Here is a 21509-nt window from a genome sequence, read left to right as displayed (position 1 = left end):
GAGGAGGTTTACTGTCCAGAGACAGTGATAAGCAAGCTGGCAGGTTTGAGGACAGCACGCACAAAGAAGGCCAGATGGAAAGCATGGTCTGAAAATCAAAGTGTCTGGTCTTAAACCTTCTGAGGGGGAACAACAGTCAAGTCTGAGGACAGGAAAAAAAAGACTTCGTGGTCTCAAATTGTTTTACTTCCCACTGAGCTTTTTTTCACAGGCAACGAGTGCAGAATAAGAACCACCAAAAAGAAGGAGTTAGGCTAAATAAGAGGCCGTGGGACCTGAGACGCAGGGAAGTTAAGCAGAAGAGAAGTAGAGAGCATCCAGATCAGACGGGAGCAGGATAACGGAGGCTCCGGCAGGAAGGTGTGCGAGAAAGGGGAGGGGAGGAGACGCAGATTCACAAGGACGGATTTCCAGATGCTTCTCATTAAGATTAACTATCAAGACAGGGTTATACAGTTCCACTGAAGAGGGTGTGGAAAAGATGAGTGAGCGGTACGCTGAAGACTGAGCAAATTAAAGGAGGAGGCAATTATTTTCTGTAGAGGAGGAAAAAGTGTTGATACAAATGTATTAGCCCACAGGTCAGGTTCCAGGGCCCAGGGTAAGGTGGAGAAGCACGGAGCCTGTCGCGGGAGCAGCGAGGAGATGACGGGCAGCACAAGGACACGTCATCACAGCATGCGAAGCTGGTGCACTGGAAACAGTACTTCTGTAGCCATTATGATGAAAACCATAAATATCAGTTAATCCACAAACTTGAGATACAATCATAAGGGGGGTTGTGGACAGGGGGCTAGTGGTGGGAAGTTTCTCATCTCCATAATGGAAAGTCAGTGCAGAACTTCAAAAAATCAAAGTCAATGAAAATTATATAAATATTATTTATTTAGGAATACAGACTCAATTACAGAAGGAAATACCTAAAAAGAAGGAAAAGCAATTGCCTTTGGAGAGTAAAACTCAGGTAAGAGGAAGAGCAGGTCAGGGACAACTGCTTTTTGTGATAAACTTTATACTACTTTGACTTCTATATACATAATACTGTGATAAAAATTAAAATGAAAAATATCAATAACCTTAAAATAAGTCTGTGACTTTTTTAACCCACTACATGACTGACTCAACTTCAAGGGTATAGTCTATCATTTACTAAAGGAAAAAAAAAAAAAAGCAAAATGCGAAAAAGTGCTTTCCTGTGCTTTATGAGATCAATCTTCATCTGGCAAGCCCTTTGATTCATACTCTACCATTAAAATAACGAGCTAACTGACATTTTTTCCGGTTGCTGAAACATTATACACATGCAACATAAGTTAACAATATAATCTGAATAATCAAATTAGTACACAAGTTGGCTTTCTAAGGAACATGTGGAAACAAAAACTGCCTTACTATATGATTCATGCTGAGAAGCCCTAGTCATTTGAGCTTTTCTGATTTTTAGAAATCATCTGAATTATCGATCAATATATCCACATGAGGAATAATTATGCAAATACAACTTACAAACAACTGATATATAGGAATGATCTTTTGCCCGCTTCATCTCGAAGTCGTTGTCACAAGCACACAAGCAACATCTAAACTTCCTTCTTCCCCAACCCAGGGCAAAAGGAACGTTCTACTATGACCAGAGTTCTCATCACTACAGCTGACTTGCGGGTGCTTTTGCTGTCGCCACTCCATCTCTCCTGAGCCCCTTCGCCTACCAGTAGGGTCTGGCACCTACCTACACCCACACCTGCACCTTGAGAACCCTGAGTCCCCTGAGCATCTGTGCTTTTTGATTCTACTCCCACCTGGGAATTCTGGGGTTGAGGGAAAAACACACTTGGATTCTGGGGTTGAGGGAAAAACACACTTGGAATCTCGGGTTATAGCTTGGATGTTTTCCTGTACAGCAATGATAAGATTGTTTCACTATTTTCAGACACAATAAAGAAATCTGTGTACCACCTTAACATACAGTTTCTATCAGGAAACGTTTCACAATTTTCAACTGAACTTTAAATTCTTAACAAACAATTAGTAAGCTAGAAGTGAACTCTATAAAGACCAGTGAAAGAAATACTCTCCCACAAAACAAACAGCCAGAATAAGAACACCTACAATTATAAATGCTTGTCCAAATTTCCTTGTTTGCATTTTGTCCTAATTAGGAAAATATTACTAGTTTCAGTATGTTGTATATAACCACTATCTTATTATGATACTGCCATTTCACTGAGGTTAATTAGTAAAGTCCTCATTTTATTACTCATGTAGCTATTCCCTTCTTTACTGAAAAAGCTTCATCTCACTGAACTACAAAGAGACCCTGCACGATATAATTTGGCAATCGAGTTCATGCATTTCCTAGAACAGGTGACAGGATAAACCCAAAGGCTATATCAACTTCTTTCTTCCATGCTGGTTTCAGCTCTGAGATTTAATGAAATGAATGGCATACAAGGGTGATTCTGATTTTATTGTATATTACTCCAATACTTCTCCAACTGTGATGCTTGCCAGTCTACAGAGACTCAGGCTAAGAGGGAAGAAAAGGGATTTTTTTTTTTTTCTTTCTCCATTTTTTTAATCAGTTTACTAAGGATTTGGAAAAGTCAGGCACTTCAGATAAAGGTAAAGCCCAATATGACTACATTTCTTTTCCTGACTATTGAAGATGAACAAATGGTCCAATGCTTAAAATAACCCCACAAATACTTATTTCCCATCTTGCAAAATTTCAGCAAAGCCTTATGATAAAAAAACCAGCAATGTGCAAATAATCATTAATGACATCATCTGGTTCTGAAGTAGGGAAACTAGAACTAGCATTTGTCTGCATTTCCAATACAACCAGTATTTTCTGAGCACCCACTGTGTGCTGGGCACACTTCAGAAGGAACAAGGCAGATGAGGGCTCTCCTCTCATAGAGCTTAATGAACAAGTAAAACAGGATAATTTTAGGCAGCCATAAATACTATGAAGAAAAGAAATGCAGTGATATGAATGAAAGGATGTGGCTCTTTTCAAATAGGATCAAGTCCTATCTGAGGTGGTGACATTTAGACACAGTGACAAGGAACCAGTCACAGGGAAGATCTAGAGGAATATCTTTCCAGCCAGAAATAAAAGCAAAGTTGGAGATTCTGAGAAATAGATGAAAGAAAAGAAAAAAACAAAAACAAAAAAATCCTGGTGTGGCTAAGATCTACTGAGTGGTGGGGAGAGGGGGCAGGAGAAGAAGATGGTGGACCAAAGAGGGGCCAGATGGGCAGAGTCTATGGACCATGGCAAAGAGCTAGGTTGACTTGAAGGGTGGTGGAAAGCTACTAGAAGGTTTTCGGTAATGGAGAGTTAAGATCTTTATGTTTTTCAAATGCCGTTCTAAGCGCTCTGTGGCAACTGGCTCATGGCGGGTAAACATGGCAACAGGAAGACCAGTGAGGAGACTGGCTACTGCAATAACTGAGCAAGAGGCAATGATAGCTAGGATGGCCGGTAGTAGGGAAGATAAAGATAAGGAGGAGGAAATAGGACGGAGCTGAAGTTCTCAGACTTTCTTGCCTCATGAAGCCCTTTGTGTCCCAGTAATTTTTTTTCACCCCTAAGCCAAAAGAAATACCTAATGGTTCAGCTTCTTAAGGAACAGACTACCTAATAGTAGTAGTCTGAACATATCAGGGTTTCCCTTACAAATTTAAGATAGCTCATATCTCTACCTGTGAGAAGTGTCTCGTACCTGTTACAGTTTGGGAATCATGGTTTTGGAGCTTACTTACTAGAGAATGGGATGTGGGGAGTAAGAATAAAGAAAATCATCCAAAGATGATTCCTATACTTTGGAACAAGCTGGACAGGTGGCAGAGCCACTCACGAGATGGGTAAGAATGCCGGAAACCACAACCACCCCAAGAGGCAGGTTATACCCCACTGGCAAATAAGGAAGCTGAGATTCAGAGTGGCTACAAGTCACTGAAGGCAGCACAACTGGTCAGGAAGCAACAAAATCTGACACCAGGCCTGTCTGATGCCATGTATAGTAATAATGTAATAAATAATATGCTGCTATAAGTTAGTCACATCAGAGTACCTTAAATGTGGTTTAATCCTAACCACATTACTAAATAGGTCTGATTCCAAAGTCAACTGCCACACATTCTGCTCTTAGCTGATAAAAGTGATAGTAAGGTGTTGAAAAATGGCAGTCTCATCCATTTAGCCTCAAAAAAGAAATACATACATATATGTATATGTATGTATATATATACATATATATGTATATATATGTATATGTGTGTGTGTGTATATATATATATATGAAATAAAGGTCTTAGAGGTAGAATAAAAAATGAAACTGAACATTTTACAAATGTCCACAGCTGCTGTTGTAATGACTGCACTATACTTCCATTTCCAAAGCAAGACCAATCTAATTGTCTGCCCTCATCTTGACCCAGCCCTGAACAGGATATATATGGGGAGAGTTCTAAGTAGAATATTTCTTAGGGCAGCCGGGACAACTTCAAAAGCCCTGAAGGAGCTCAACCACAGGGAGGAGCAGGGAATGCGGGGAACAAGAGAGGACACATACACTCTAAGAAGCAACACGGTCCCCCTGAAATCTGGACTATAATGTAAAAACGGAACAAATGCGAAGATTCTGCACTTTCTGAAGAAAACATGCCTAGGGGCTAAATTTAGTCCTTGCAAATAGTCTTAGATACATGATTAAATTTCTCAAACATATTAGTGATAAGTGGCTAAGGAGAGGGCCTTAAGGAAGTTGAAGAAGATTATGAGAAGAATCCAGGAGGAGGCTCTTAATTCTGTGCAGGAAACTGAAGTTAAAACTGCCCAGTTCAATCTACTTTATACATTTTGTATTTTCTGGGACTATGTGTTTTTCTGGAAGTGGAAATAGGTGCACCTTATATTTAGTTCTGTACATTTTAATCTTCCAAGTTCAAAATAATCTTATCAAAATAAATGAAGATGTTCCAGCAAGAGACACTGTTCATTTTTCTCCCTGCCATGAATGACATGTCATTAGACTATTTGTCTCTGCACTGAGCAGCTTAATAGCATTTGAAATCCTGCAATTCTATCAGTCACAGGAAGCATAATCACAAACTTGGATAGAAGTCACTAACTTAGCTCTTCAGTTGCCCTGAGGAAGAAGGAACCAAGAGATCGGACTAGCAGAAATAGCATGGATCTTCAGTGTTGAAACTCAAACTAAACCCTCAAAGAGCTTCTGTCCAGTATTATAAATTATTAGAAAGGCTGTTATAGTTTGTCACTAATTCTAAAGGTCAGGACTTATTTGAGAGTAGTTTTGAAAGATCCTGTTCTCAAATCTTGATGCTGTAGCTTGTGTTTTCCTAAGGCTGTAACTGCAAAATAGTTAAGATGACACTCACATAGTCAGACCAAGACAGTTCCAATTAGAACACCAAGGCTATGACCTGGACTATAATCAAAATGAAAGCAAAACAAAACAGTAATATGAAAAATCTAGCTGGCTCTTCCTGGGAACTACTTCAAGGAAAGCAATTTTACTATGCTCCATGCAATGCTCCTGGTGTGGGGTGGGGGATAAATCTTCAGTTAGAGTAAGGCACAATAATTTATGACAAATATCTACTCAGAGGGCTATAGACGATCACATAAATTAGCCCGGGGATGCAGGGTGATGGCATGTGACCTGAGTTTGGAGGTCTTTTAGGGTAAGGTGGATATTTTGGCTTGGGAGAATGGTGTATTTGAAGGCACTGAGGCCTGGATTAGTTTTAATCATTGGCAGAAGTACAGGATGTTCCAAATAGCATGAGGCAGAGCGTGTGGGAAGTGGCTGGACATAGGGCAGTGCAAATGGACCAAAGTCAGGACACGAGGGGATCTAGATATTGAGCTCTGCTGAGAGCTGCAGGAACCAATAATGACTTTAAGTCAAGAAGGGATAGGATCTGACTTTGTTTCAGAAAGGTCACAGGCAGAGACAAGAATAGACTGAGGGAGGTGAGATTTAAGGCAGAAACATCCTGAGTCTCTTCCCACAGTGTTGCCCAGCCCCTGGCCTCACAGACCTGGTCCACCTTGATGCTCCCCTCTTAGGAATTAAGACTTGATACAACTCCATTCAACTGACTGTGAATGCTGAAACTCAGAGGGACATTTAAGGTTATGTGGCAGGGTACGGCCAGGTTCGAATGACAACAAAACACCAGTGGAAGACCTCAAAGAGAAAGAAGGAAGAGGGTGCGTGCAGCCAGAAGAGCAAGGATAAGATACAGTGTGGATACAGAGGCTGAGCAAGTGACTCTCCAGTTCCCGGTTTTAGCCCCTCGCTACGCCCAGCTCTATTTCCTGCCTTTAGTCTCTATGCCCTTACTACAAACCCCTTTATTTTCCTTCAGCAACATTTGAATGGGATTCTGTCGCTTGTGAACACAATGAATCCTGTCTGAAGCGGGGACTGAACACAAACATATAATGAAAACAAAGCACCTGGGTGGCTCAGTTGGTTAAGTGTGGCCTTCAGCTCGGGTCATGATCACAGGGTTCCTGGACTGAGCCCCCTGTCAGGCTCCTTGCTCAGTGGGGAGCCTGCTTCTCCCTCTGCCCTTCCTCCTGGCTTATGCCCTCTCCCTCCCTCCCTTCCTCTCTGCCAAATAAATACATAAAATCTTTTTTTTTTTTTTTTTAAACAGAATAGAAAAGATGTAAAAGATATTAAGCAAGTAAAGTGGAAGGAAATTGCGATGGCTGGATTTGGAAGGGTTGGCTCCCATACACAGCCTTGGGCACCCACTGGCCATACTCTGCACCGCAATGGGGATGACAGGAGGCCACACTGGAGGGAAATGGTACGTATTCATTTTGTACCTGAAGAGACTGATGAGAGTAAGATATCCAAGTAGAAATGTCCAGCAGATGGATAGAATTGTGTATCTCAGAGTTGTTCATATCTGGAAATGTAGGTGAGGTCATCTCTCATATGTGGATGGTCATCAAAACCGTGAGAGTAGAGGAAATCTCCAGCAGAGCTGCAAGCTAAGGCCTGAGGAGCACTGACATTAAGGTGCAAAACAAGTAGGCAAAGTCATGAAGGACACTCGAGATGAAATGCTGTGATGTGCCAAGAAAGGAAAAATTTTTAAGGGAACCATGCCCATGAGATGAGAGCCTAGACGCTTATCTTGCTGAGAGGATAACAAAAGTTGAGTGTGGAAAGGAGAACAGAAGCCCATAATATCATCTGACTACCTCACGTAAGATAGGCATTTTGGTGCCTCATTTCATTTGGTGCCTCATTTCATTTGCAAAGGAACTTTTCAAGACGGGTGGCAGCATATCTTCTTAAAGATGAGGGGGAGGGGCGCCTGGGTGGCTCAGTGAGTTAAGCCTCTGCCTTTGGCTCAGGACATGATCTCAGGGTCCTGGGATTCAGTCCCGCATCAGCCTCTCTGTTTAGCAGGGAGCCTGCTTCCTCCTCTCTGGCTCTCTCTCTCTCTGACTATCTCTCTGCCTACTTGCGATCTCTGTCTGTCAAATATATAAATAAAATATTAAAAAAAAAAAAAAGATGAAGGGGAAACACCAAAGTTCCCTGGGGATAGGCTAAAAGTCGTATTGTATACCTCTAGTCCCTGGCAGAGAGCCTTCCCTTCCACTGATTTGTTTAAAGAACGAATAAAGAAGTGAACATTTCAACAATTTTAAAATGGTCTACATGGACCTAACCAGACTGGTTCCTCTCAAATTCATGTATGACTTGGGGGACAGGGTTTTGCTTTACGGATACAGCAAGTCTATTTCCTAGGGCACAGCCCCGAATTTCATGCTGCTGTTTCAACTCACTCACAACATCTCTATTTCCTCTACTTACCTTTCAGCAAAACATGAGTCAGAGAAAGGGCAGGCAAGGAGCTCATGTTTTTATATTACCAAAGATGTCCTGGGGAAACCCAGAATCTCAGCTGCTGATAGTTTAACAAACCATGGAGATAAATCTCCATTAATTGCCACAGAACCTTAAATTCCCAACTGATTCAGAAAGGATACAAAAGGATATGACAATCTTTTGATGTAAACCACAAGTCATGCCACATGGGGTATACTTAGCCACAGATTTTCCCACCTCCTATGGAGGCATTATTAGCTCTGATCATTCAAAGGTCATTGAGGTCTTTTCTCCTTGACTTAAGATAAAAGAACACATATAATACTGAAGTGGACAACACTCCTAACACAACTATGAGTTAGAAGAAAAACACTATTATGATTCCTTTCTGTATCCTGAAAATAGAGACATGCATGAAAGAAGGATATTATATCAATTCTGTTATCTACAGAGGATGCCTCAAATCCTGGATTAATGGGTATGGGCCAAAGAGTATGCATTGACTGTGGAATATCTCTGCTTTCCACAGATTCCCTTGAATTCGCAAAATGCAACACACAGTGAGAGACTGTGGAATATCTCTGCTTTCCACAGATTCCCTCGAATTCGCAAAATGCAACACACAGTGAGAGACTGTGGAATATCTCTGCTTTCCACAGATTCCCTCGAATTCACAAAATGCAACACACAGTGAGCTAGCATGGACTCCATTCCTCCCAAAGGCCTGAACCATAAATACTGTTCTCTTCTAACCACTGTAAGAACTGTATATAGGAGGTATTTTCCTCATTTCCAGATCACTGAGACCCAGAAGTTAAAGAAGCATGTACAGTCTACACAGCAAGTGTGCTAGGTTTGGATTCCAACTCGGATCTAATATCAAATGTTGTATTAACACTTGGTATATCACATTTCTGGCCAGAAAACAACTCCATATATAGAAATTTCAAAAATATAACAAAAAGGGCACCTGGGTGGCTCAGTTGGTTAAGCGACTGCCTTCAGCTCAGGTCATGATCCTGGAGTCTGCGTATCGGGCTCCCTGTTCAGCAGAGAGTCTGCTTCTCTCTTTGACCCTCCCCATTCTCATGCTCTCTTTCTCTCTCAAATAAATAAACAAAATCTTTAAAAATATATATATGACAAAAAAATCATTTATATATGCTCTCTTCATGTTCCAGGTAAAGCTAATCTGTTTTCTGTGTTCCTACAACATATAATTTTGGCTTTTACGCTGCATTATTAAGTATTTATGTCTAACTGTTCAGTAGAATACAGACTTCATAATGACAAGAATTATAGTTTCCAAATATTTGAAGCTCTACCAACAATATAGTAAATGTTGGCTGAAGGAATAAATGATTACTTTGGCAGATGTAGTTTTAAGATTCTTGTGACAGAACAAAATTATTTGTGAATTATACCAAAAATATCTCTGAAAGATAATAATATCCAAGGAAATATATTCTCATCGCTTCTTATGAAGCTCTCATTTTATTACTTACTTTCTGTATAGTTAGTGAACTTTCTTCACTAAACATTAACTTGGTATAACCACGGAAAGATACTATAAAAATCCATATTCCTACTGTGTAAACATATTTTTACATGTATTTAAAGACACAGCAAGATTTTAAACAGATGCTCCTCATGCCCTGTCCTTTATGCTCTCAGCTCCTCTCTGAATTCCCCTGTAGTTATCATGGAAACTCACTGCAGAATCCGAGTTTCTAATTAAATTTGGGACTTTACTTCAGTCCCAAGAGCTCTGGCCCCAGGAGAGAGGGGCTCAGGGAACCCCCAGAATGACTCACAGAGAGGGACTGAAAATGGTGAAAAAATACTTGTGGAATAATTCTGAAGCACATACTATACTATTCCTCATTTCGATCAGGAATAGTATAGTTTTTAGGGTTTCGTTCACCCCCAACCCCCGACCCCAAAAAAAAAAAAACCCTGCATCCAATTCTTTGTCTTGGGGCCTGTTTGGGGGAACTCAAACCAAGAGAGGTGTGCAACATATACACAGGGAAATGCGAAGCAATCAGGAACACTAGAAAGCCATTCGGTTTAGAGCTTCATCTGATGAGAATGCTTTGCTCTACATGGTAAGACAGTGATTCGTCACTAAAAATGGCCTCAGACTCCAGAGGTCAGCCTTGCATCCTTTCCCTTGTGCAGGATTTGAGAGATCAGTGAAGTTTACTGGGCTTGAGCCTACCCTTACAAAATTAGGAAAGCCCTGGAAAGTTCTCTCACATCAGGTTACAGCTTTGCAACACAATCTTGGGGCAAAGAAGTACTATCAACCATAACCAAGACTGTCCTTCCAAAAACGATGTACTTTGGAAATAAAAATGTGGTCTTAACATAGAAGAAGCCAAGCATCCAAGACAATGACTGGCAGGTGGTAAGCTTTAACCAATCTTCCAAAAATTATGTCAACAAAATACATTTTTCTTTTTATACTAAAACCAATCTCCTATAGTTTGATTACTTTTCATCCAAGAAAGGTTTAAAACATTTCAAACACGAATGTCTTAGCTTCTACTTTACTTGAAACTCCATTTTTTTCCTCATGCAACTGTATATTAAAGTTCACTTTCATCTACTTCACTTGATACGTAATTTAGAATGAAGGCAAGTAACTGGCATGCCTAAAATCCCACCATGGAGACAGATCTTAAAACCAATTCTTTCTTGATTCCGGGGTCAATATTTTCCCCAACACATTAAACTCATCTTTCAAAGGAGTCATCCAATGAACACAAATGACTACAAAAACACATATCCTGAAACATTCCAACGAGGTAAGCATGCTATCATTCAACAGCTTTTCTGGATTATGTTCAGAGTCCTACTGAGGAGGCAGAGGGCTCACTTTAGGGAGCAGATGCTTTGGTTCATTCATCCTGCCTGCTGAAGATTGCAGAGAGCAAACCCTCACCTCTGGTTCAAGTTTATAGCAGGAGAAAGCATCAATCCTTATTGTTTTCTTCTTATTTCCTGTCACATTTATTTTTCTCTATATTTACCGCCATCTGGCCATGCCTGCTTGTTGTGTATGTTTCCTGACTGCCTGATAATTTTTTAACCTAGGAGAGCTTGCTGAGACTAAAATAGTAGAATGGAACACATTCAGAAATATTGCCCTTATGAAATTAATTAATTAAATATGAATAATAAATATAAATGACTCACCCAACCATCAGGCTGGCTTGTCCAAGAACTCTAGATTAGGCATAAGCCAAAGGCCTTAACTGGGTACCAGCAGATTAAGGAATCTGATGAGCTTTATGATTTTTAAGATGGATACCAATGATTAGCTCACCATCATTCTACATTTCTTTTTTTTTTTTTAAATCTTTGGATGGTATTGAATTCCACTAACTCAGATTTCTTATAACACACCCAAACAAGCTTTAAACAGTCAACTTTGGGTGTATTTCAGGTGTTCTACAACTAGAGTAGCTCATGGGACATGGAGTCATAAATCAGAGTTCCACTCTCAGTGCTAAAACTTATGAAACGACAGCAAACAAGTCACTCCACTTACTAAGCCTTAGCTTCCTTCACTAGAGAATAAGCAGAAGAACTGCCGTGCCTACTTGTTAGGATTTTAAAGAAGATAAAGAAAGATCATGTCCATAAAAATACTTTAGAGTGTTACATATGTAAAGCAATAAAAATGTTTGTTAACATAGTTACACCATTAGAGAGGCTAATATCCTGTCCCATTTTTTTCCTTTTCTGTTAATATCTAAGTGAGTTAATATATATCATAGTATATGGTATTTAATGTTCATTAAATGATAACCATTAACATTATTATTATAAAGACATATTTTCCAAAGGTCATTATTATCTCTTGTGAATAGGACAGAAGAAGAGATCACCTGAAAATTAAGGCCATACAGTTATGGAAGTAAGAGTGTCTGCCCATCCAACATAAATGCCTACTTCCTCTTGCCATTTTCAATGATGTGGACGGAACTAGAGGGTACTATGCTAAGTGAAATGAGTCAGTCAGAGAAAGACAACTATCATGTGATCTCACTGAAATGAGGAATTTGAGAAACAAGACAGGATCATAGGGGAAGAGAGGGAAAAATGAAACAAGATGAAACCAGAGAGGGAGACAAACCATAAGAGACTCTTAATCTCAGGAAACAAACTGAGGGTTGCTGGAGGGGAGGGGGATGGGAAGGATGGGGTAGCTGGGTGATGGGCATTGGGGAGGGTATGTGCTATGGTGAGAAAAAAAATAATAAATTTAAAAAAATAAAAAAACAATTAAACACCTATTTTCTACCCCTACTTTAAGTTAATAGAGAAGGGAAGAGTGGGAAGAGATAAATCTGGGGACTCTAATTAATCTAAGAGAAGAATCAAAAGTAGAAGACTGGCACAGAGTATCCTAAGAAATTTATTCCCTCACAATCCTTTTTACTTGAAGGTTCAGAAGCTTACATTTCTGAATGCCCTTCTCCTCTTTACTACTGATCTTCAAGTGAGCCATTTCACCACTTGGTCCTCTCAGGTAAAAATCTTATAACTTTCATCTGTCCAAGATGGAGTGATATATGTTCATCAGCATGTTATCAAGATACAGCTTATTTTAAGTTCCTCAAAAGAAGCAAGATGCTCTCAGACCTCCACAGAAACAAGCGTTTATCTTATTTTCTTACTTTCTCTTCCCTCCCTCCCTCCTGCTCACATATCAACACATTTTGGCTGTGGTAATAAAGGTAATGGGGAAAGGGTTCAAAGTATTAGCAGTCATCAGATAAAGTTTGTTAGATGAAAAATGTAAAGTTTTTGACTTTATGAATAGAGTTTAGAATAGATCACAATAAGAATTTCTCAAGAGAGTTTCCTTCACTATATCATCAACCTCATTTATCACCCCTCTCTCTTTAATCACATAGGGAAATATTTTATTGGTCTAGGACATACAGTGCCATAATAACAACACTTTTATATCAGGAAAGCTAGTACTCCATTTGCTCTGTTCTTTCTCTCCTGTGAAAAGAGAATAATCTATTCAGCATGTCTGAAATTATTAAATAAAGTCATTAGAAAATTACTTCTTCTAAGAGTTAAATGTAGTGTCTAAAGTAAGTTATACTTTTTAGAATTTAGAAGTCCTCTGTTCAATAGGATAGAGGATAAGGTATAGATTAGGATATAAATCTTCATTATCACACAAATAAAAATACACATATAAGCACACACAGTATTTTTTTCATTGTAAAGGATGTGAAAATTTAATATTCCAAGAATAAAATGTATTTCATTGACTGAGATAGGATACTAAATAGGTCAAGGAAATAGTAACAAAAATCCTCTGAGGGAAAAGAGAGAAACCTAAACATGGTAAGATCATATAATGCAATTATAAGGATGATTTATCCTTCAATATTTTTTCATATGATTTTTCTATCAACTTTTCTTGGTGAGAAATAGAATTCAAAATACCTCATGATCCAGGTTCATACAAACTTTGGGGTGAAAGATGGGTTTTACAAAAGGATTTCAACTTCTACAGATTATTGGGTTTGGGCTATGAATACAGAAGAGTATTGTCTACTTTATTTCTCACTTAGCTGGGAAGAAGATGGAAAGAAAGAGTAAGAGTAAAGAGATACACATAATGGAATACCCATAAAAACAGAACTTCAAATTAACAAAATGGCATTTTTTAAAAGATTTTATTTATTTATTTGACAGAGAGAGAAAGGTTACAAGCAGGCAGAGAGGCAGGCAGGCCAGGGGCGGGGAGGGGGGAGCAGGCTCCCTGCTGAGCAGATAGTCCAATGCAGGGGCTCAATTCCAAGACCCTGAGACCATGACCTGAGCTGAAGGCAGAGGCTTAACCCACTGAGCCACCCAAGCACCCTTGAAATGACATTTTTAAAATAAGAAAAAAAATGCAATTAATATTTTCTATCAAAAACAACAAAGACTAAACTATTAGACTCTAATTAAGAGATTATTTTAAATTAGAAAATTTATGGTAATTTACTGAATCTTAAGAATGGAAAAAAAATTACATGCCACACCAATTTTACAGACTGAGAGAGTAGAAGAAAATATGTTCTATACGAGTCCCAGATTAGTCATCCTCCATGCAGATGATGACAGTAGTGCAATCTGTTACAATGAAAGACTTACACTAAATTTCATGGGCTTAAAATATGAATGTCTGAAATTGTATATTATGAATAACCACTAGTTATTTGTCATAGATATTGAATCACCTGAGTGTCTAACCCTCTAACCTCCAGACATTAAATGTCATATTAATTTCTTTAGGGAGTTGGTCAGATATTTTGCATCATGTAGAAGCAATCAAAATCAAGCCATCATTTACCTTAGCTTATTCTTCCTACATTCCAGGATTAATACTCAATTGCAAGCAAAAGCTGTATGACAACACTACCTATGTTATGTACAGTTTGTGATAACCAAAGCACAAAATGACTATCATTAATCTTACGAAATATCAGAATTCTTTTTTTTTTAATTTTTTTTTTTTTTTTTTAATTTACTTGACAGACAGAGATCACAAGTAGGCAGAGAGGCAGGCAGAGAGAGAGGAAGGAAAGCAGGCTCCTGCTGAACAAAGAGCCTGATGCGGGGCTCGATCCCAGAACCCTGGGATCATGACCTGAGCCGAAAGCAGAGGCCTAACCCACTGAGCCACCCAGGCGCCCCGAAATATCAGAATTCTTAACGCCCATACCACTTTCTCTCACCTTGAGAAGACCGAGTATTGGGAGAAATGAGCGCCTTAAAATTTGGCAACCTTCATCAGCACAGTTTACACTAGATATCTATGAATGGACTATGACAGTGATTTCAACTAGGACACATTCACCTAAGCCACTACCAATCAATGACAGTTGGTTCTGTTTGTGATATTTTATAGGAATACAAAAAAGTATAAGAAAAATTTATTTTGTCAAATTCAAATGCCTAGAAAAGGGCAGAACAAACAAACAAAAAGAGATTTTCAAAAACAGAGAACATATTTTAAATTGGGTTGATAAAAATAGATATTCACATAGGGTAGTACTGCATTGCATTATTTGAAAACATGGTGTTAGCCTTATTACAATTCTGTTCTAACACCACACTTAGGATGGTAGACACAGAACAGTCATGCTATACCACAAACAGAAAGCAAACAAACACGCTGGGTACTCTACTGACAGGCCTTTATAGAGCTGATAAAGGTGATGAAAATGAAAGTATATTAGACGGAAGGAGGAAAGGACCAAAAATTAAAAATGGAATCCAGGAAGTTATATTCTATCAAGGATTATGATTAAAATCAAATTCACAGGGGTACCTGAGTGGCTCAGTTAGTAAGTGTCTGAGCTGATTTCAGCTCAGGTCATCAACTCAGGGTTGTGAGACCAAGACCTGTACTGGGCTCCACCCTCAGTGAGGAGTCTGCTAGAGATGCTGTCTCTCCCTCTACCCTTCCCCCTGCTGGCACATGCGTACTCACATGCTCTCTCTCTCATAAATCAAATAAATAAATAAATAAATAAATGAATCTTTAAAGTGGTATTTCTTAACATATCCTGATTTAATCTAATGGGTCACTAATGGACCCTAGTCACTATCTTTTAATAATTATTTACCAGTTCACTCTTCTCAAATGCTTATTAATGATGTTATCATATCCCAAGTAACTTCAAAGGGAAATAACAAGAGTTCTAAATACAAGTGCTTTACCAAGTAAAATTGAATTTTACATAATTTATATTTTTGATAAATAATTTTAACCAATAGTGGAGAAAAACTTCTAAAATTTACCAGGTTTTCATCTAACAGTTAGTTTATCAGCAAAACTCATGACTTTCCTCTAACAATTCATATTCTATTACCTAGGAACTTAAAAGTCTATTCTGTGAAGACTGGAATAATCCTGCAGAGCCCTTAGCACAATTTGAAATTCCACATTAAACTGTGAGTTTATTTTATTTTATTTTTTTTTTAATGATTTTATTTGTTTATTTGACAGGCAGAGATTACAAGTAGACAGAGAGGCAGGCAGAGAGAGAGAGAGGGAAGCAGGCTCCCTGCTGAGCAGAGAGCCCGATGTGGGACTCGATCCCAGGACCCTGGGATCATGACCTGAGCCGAAGGCAGCGGCTTAACCCACTGAGCCACCCAGGCGCCCAAACTGTGAGTTTATTTAATGTGTTTCTCCCACCAGCCTATATATGCTGTGAGGTCAAGAAGCATGTCTACTTTATTCACTTCTGTGTGTCTCATATAAAATAGCCCATCAAAAATGGGCTTAATGTTGCATAATGAAACACAGTACAACCCTTAATAGTCTTCCTTCTCCACCTCCAATCCCCATATAACTTTGGGGTTTAGTCTGACAACTAGAAAGCAGGTAACTTATGTGTCTTCCCCACTTCTCTGTTCCCACTGTCTCTGGCCTACTGTACTCTGGTGGTAATAAACACTTTCTATTAATGTTCTTATCATATTGCATTGTAAGTAACTGCCCCAAAAGGAAATGAACTAGTTATCTGTGTGCCCATTTATCTCTGACAATGCCTGATGATTCCCTTGTTTCATTTTTTGACCACCATCAAGAAATCGCTTATGAAAATGATACATTCATTAGCTCAGAACATAAAGAAGTACTGGATGGCATACAAGAAAAATTATATGAAATCAAGTAAAGCCAATAAAGTATAACAAAATAAATCATCTCCTTCTAAGTCACACATTGATAGGTTAAAAATTGTAAAGTATCTTCCAAAAGGGAGGATCCTACACAGTTAATAAAACAAATCACCAAAAGTCCTACTCTTTTTTTTCTATGTAAAATTATTCCTTCACAGTCTTTTCAGTAAAAAGCCAGAAAGAAATACATACATGATGGTGTTAATGCCTGAGAGCTGTTGGAACATTTGTAGACCACAACCCACAATTAAAGCTCGGCGAGTTGGGGGATAACTCAGCATTCTGCAGATCACAGGTCCAGCTTTTTTAAAAAAGAAAGAAAAAGAAGGACACATCTATTATTTTCAACTCCCACAGTAATTATTCCCATTAGGATCAATTTTCCCAAATCTCTGTGAAATCAACATGACCAGGCATTGTAAAATGGAACATATAAACGTTGACAGAAATCTGGGCACAATTTATTTCCTAAAACAGATTACTATATATTTGAGTTCAAACTGTAAAAGCAACAAGAAGCAATTCAAGTTAAAACAATTTACAGTACTAGGAAGACCTACATAATTAGAACCGTCAGAAATTATTCTTCCTTAAATCCCTACAAACTGCATTAACTACTTTTTTTCCACTTCCTTGGAAATTAATTATTATTTAAAATCCACTTAATGTGAAACTACTTACAAAGTCACCAGCAAATTGCTTTAATCAACCCAAAGAATGGCATTCATTAAAACAATTAAACAAGGAAAAGAATTCATTCCAATTTATTTGACTTATGTAACAAAATTCACTCCAATCTATTCAATTAAAGTTAAGGAATTTGGGCATGATATAGGACTTGGTTGTGGTTTATATTATTAATAAATGTTACCCAAAAAAGAAAATAAAAGAAAAAAAATGTCTGTTTAATAGGGGGGTGCATACACATACATATACACAGACACAGATACACACTACACATACACACACGCATTATTTTCTAGATTTCAAACAGTTCCCTAAGTGGCGGCATTTGATGATCATTTCAAAATATAAATGGGCTTTCAAAATGGCACAGATGCCTCGGTCTCTATATCAGAACTCTAGATCAAGTCTGGAAAGCCGTAGATATGAAACACTGAGGCCTTAAGTAAAGTGCCCCTTAAGTTCCCAAAAGTGCTTCAATTACACCTTCACTTTAGCTTTAAGAGGCATTCTATGCAGCGTCCTTGATGGGGCCAGAGCGGACTCCCCCGGACTACAGCATTCCTGCTGTTAGAAGAGATGGCCTGGGATCACTGAGATGTTAACTGATTAATTAGAAGCATTCTTCCTGGAGGCTAAGTTTCATCAGTGAACCCTAAACCAAGTCAAATTTAAAATCCAAGGACGTTTCACCATTTCAGGAACCTTTTGGATATCTAATATTCTAATTCACAAAATGGAATAAAATATGCTGTTGTCTTGGCAATAAAAGTTAACATGGGATGTCCAGCCAGGGTATTAGAACTGAACATTACAGGAATGAGAATATTCACCTCTACATGGGTGTGGTTAAAATCATATGAAGACTTGATTCACTGCAAACGATTGTGTCCCGCAATGTTAAGACAAGGACAGGGATAGAGAAGCATTTATGGTCATTGAAAGCTTAATGAAGTGACAGCCCATTTAGAAAGCAGGGAAAGAGTACTATAAATGTCAACTGTTTTAGATTCAAGTAAAGCAGTATTAAAACCCAGTAGATCAGAAAGGCTGTCTGAAACAGGCAGATTTTGAAAGCTTTACTGTGACAATATTGAAATATATCTGGATCAGTTGTCTCAAAGGTGAGCAGGTTTGCCTGCAAATTCAGCTATCTGTGAGTGAGCTACAACATAAAAAACACACACAGCATCATAAAAAGATCTACTGATTTCCAAAAATCAAAAAATCTAAATGAAGATTATCATTTATTTTGTGTACCATGGAAATTTTAAAACAACAGTGACAAAAAAACAAAAATAAAACATCTTCTTCAGTTTTCAGTAACCTCCACAGATAAGAAATTGGCCTTCTCCAAAGAATCTATTATAGTCTGTGGGAAGCTGCATCTATTTTCACTATTAAACTGTTCCAAGATTTGATGGACAGACTACCTAATAATGATTTTGGAGGGCAGAAAAGTAAAGAGTAAATGAAGACAAATCAAAGTTTGGTTTGCCAAAATACCAAGAGATATAATATTATATAAATATCAAATATATACTGCCAATTTTTAAAATTCAGAGTTTTTAACTTTCTTTTTGTTTTGATCTCCTATTAAAAATAAACAATAGCAGTTCTGTTATTGGACTGGCTTTTTAAAAAAAATATAGAGATAAATTTTGGTCATAGTAGCTGCACATCTGATTATGCGTAAATAAAATGAAAGAATTTTCTTTCATTAAAATCATAAACTTAGCTTTATTAGGCAGTAAAACTGACTTAACAAATGCAAACTATCATTAATTTTTATATCACAGAAGCTATGAGGCAGAAGAAAAATATCAGATATATTAATAGTTTGAATGATCCTAAGTGAAAATTTAAAAGTCATGCTCTACTTATTATATTTCTTTTGATTTTTGTAATAAAAAACATTTAGTGTATATAAACACTGGACACAATTTTTAAAAAAATATTTATGTCTTTGAGACACAAATTCCCACAAAATAAAACATAAAACCTTTATACAACTAAAGTAGATAAAAAACACAGGGCTCAAAATAAAACATGTACTAAAACAATGATGCAAGGACCAAAAAGGAGTTCATCTTTTCCTTCATTCTAAACACCTCATACTACATAACTTTCAAACTGGTTGTCCAAGTGTGGCAGGTACTTTAGTGGTAAGGATGCAAAGGACAGTCGTACAACTTCAGCCATTCCTGTTAATAGCTGTCTGTGAGCCAAGCCTAGAGACATTGCTCCAGGTACAATTAAAAATGCACTAGAACACACTTCATATAAAATCCCAGCTCTTGATTTCCACTTCCAGCCAAGATCGAGTAATAGTTACCAGATTCATCTCCAACATGAAACCAACTATAAAGCCATGAAAAATGTAGTTAACAACAGTTCTCATGACAATGGATAACAGGCAATGAAGGATGGAGAATCCGGAGATTCGGGAAACAAAAGAGGTGAACCCTACAACAACTGTCCAAGTTTAATGCCTCAAAAAAAAGTTTCCAGGCTGCAATACAGGGAGGGGAAGCTAGGCAGACTCTGGTGGTTCTTTGAATTGAAAAGATGCAGCTTAGAATTCAGGGACACTAAGTTGGCTAGAGTTGGGAAAGAGTGCCAGGGTAGACAGAGGACAGAGAGATCTGCAGTCCCTCCTGGGTATTCCACTGAGTGGAATGTGTGAGGAAACTAGTCAAGGCAGGAGAAAGAGCCACAGAAAGAGATTAAAGCAATCAATTTCAGGACCTGTTTGTACCAACCAGAGGGAAAAACCTGGAGCATAAGGAGGAATAATCAAAAGTGTTTTACCTCAGCAATGGTATAAATTTAGTCCTAGATTCAACACTACCTGGGTACATTTGAAACAGCTTAAAAATCAAGACCTCCACTGCTTCCAGGTAACTGAAGAGCATCCCGGAACAAAATTCAGCAGTAAGATAAAATCTATAATGTCTAGTACACAATAAAAAATTATCAGGAATGCAATAAGGCAGGAAAGTACAACTCGTCACAGTAAAGGGATTAATTCATCCAGAGGACATAGCAATCCTAAATATCTACACACCTAATAAGAACTTCAAAAAACATGAAACAAAAATTGTTACTACTGCAAGGGGAAATAGAAAAACCCATAATTATACTCAAATATTTCATCAGCTCCTTCTCCATAACTCATAGTATATGTAGGCTGACAATCAGCAAAGACAGAGAAGACGTCCAACAACACAATCAACAGATTGACCTGACATTTAAATATCATTCTACTGACCAAGAGCAGAGTACAGAATTCTTTCCAACAGTAAATGAATGGTAAATGTCTTGGAATTATTTACCAAGACAGACTATATTCTCGGTCCTTTTTTTTTTTTTTTTTTTAAAAGATTTTATTTATTTATTTGACAGAGAGAAATCACAAGTAGATGGAGAGGCAGGCAGAGAGAGAGAGGGAAGCAGGCTCCCTGCTGAGCAGAGAGCCCGATGCGGGACTTGATCCCAGGACCCTGAGATCATGACCTGAGCCAAAGGCAGCGGCTTAACCCACTGAGCCACCCAGGCGCCCCTATATTCTCAGTTCTAAAACCAGTCTCAATTAATTTAAAAGGATTTAAGTCATACAAAGAATGTTCTCCAACGATTATGTAATTAATATAGAAATCAACACCTGGAAAATAACTGGAAAATTCCCTCCCAAGGAAACTAAATACCATACTTTTATGGGTCAAAGAAATAATGGGAAACTATAAAGTATTTGAACTGATAAACATGAAAACACAGCACACAAAAATTTGTGGAATGGAGCTAAAGCAAAACAGAGGAAAATTTATAGCAATGACCTTGGATTCCACTTTACAAAACCAGAAAAAGTGGGACAAATGAAACCCAAAATAAACAACATAAAAGGAACAATAAAGAGCAGAACGGAAATCCATGACATAGATAAAAAAGACAGTTGAGAGGGGGAAAAAAAAAAATCAATGAAACTAAAAGCCAGTTCTTTGAAAATATCAATAAACTTTGAGTCACACTGCAAGTAGGCTGAATAATGGCCCCTCAACAGATATGCACATGTACTAATCCTTGAAACTTGTTAATGTTACCTTACATGGCATAAAAGGACCTTGCGGATATAATTAAATTAAGTATTCTGACATGGAAAGATTATCCCAGATTATTTGGGTTTGGCCCTAAATGCAATCATATATATATTCCTATGAG

At 38.0% G+C, this 21509-nt stretch overlaps 1 protein-coding gene across 1 annotated transcript in view; it reads right to left on the bottom strand.

Annotated features, from left to right (window-relative positions):
• The window catches only part of SLC2A13 (solute carrier family 2 member 13), a 374984-nt gene that overhangs the window by 193882 nt on the left and 159593 nt on the right, over window positions 1-21509 (bottom strand). Inside the window, exon 4 of the mRNA XM_059185645.1 lies at window positions 16800-16908. Coding sequence (XP_059041628.1) covers window positions 16800-16908 — 109 coding nt within the window. The remainder of the gene's footprint in view (window positions 1-16799; window positions 16909-21509) is intronic.

This window comes from Mustela lutreola, chromosome 8 (assembly GCF_030435805.1).
Source record: "Mustela lutreola isolate mMusLut2 chromosome 8, mMusLut2.pri, whole genome shotgun sequence".
Classification (NCBI taxonomy): domain Eukaryota; kingdom Metazoa; phylum Chordata; class Mammalia; order Carnivora; family Mustelidae; genus Mustela; species Mustela lutreola.
This window is presented reverse-complemented; position numbering and strand designations above follow the sequence as displayed.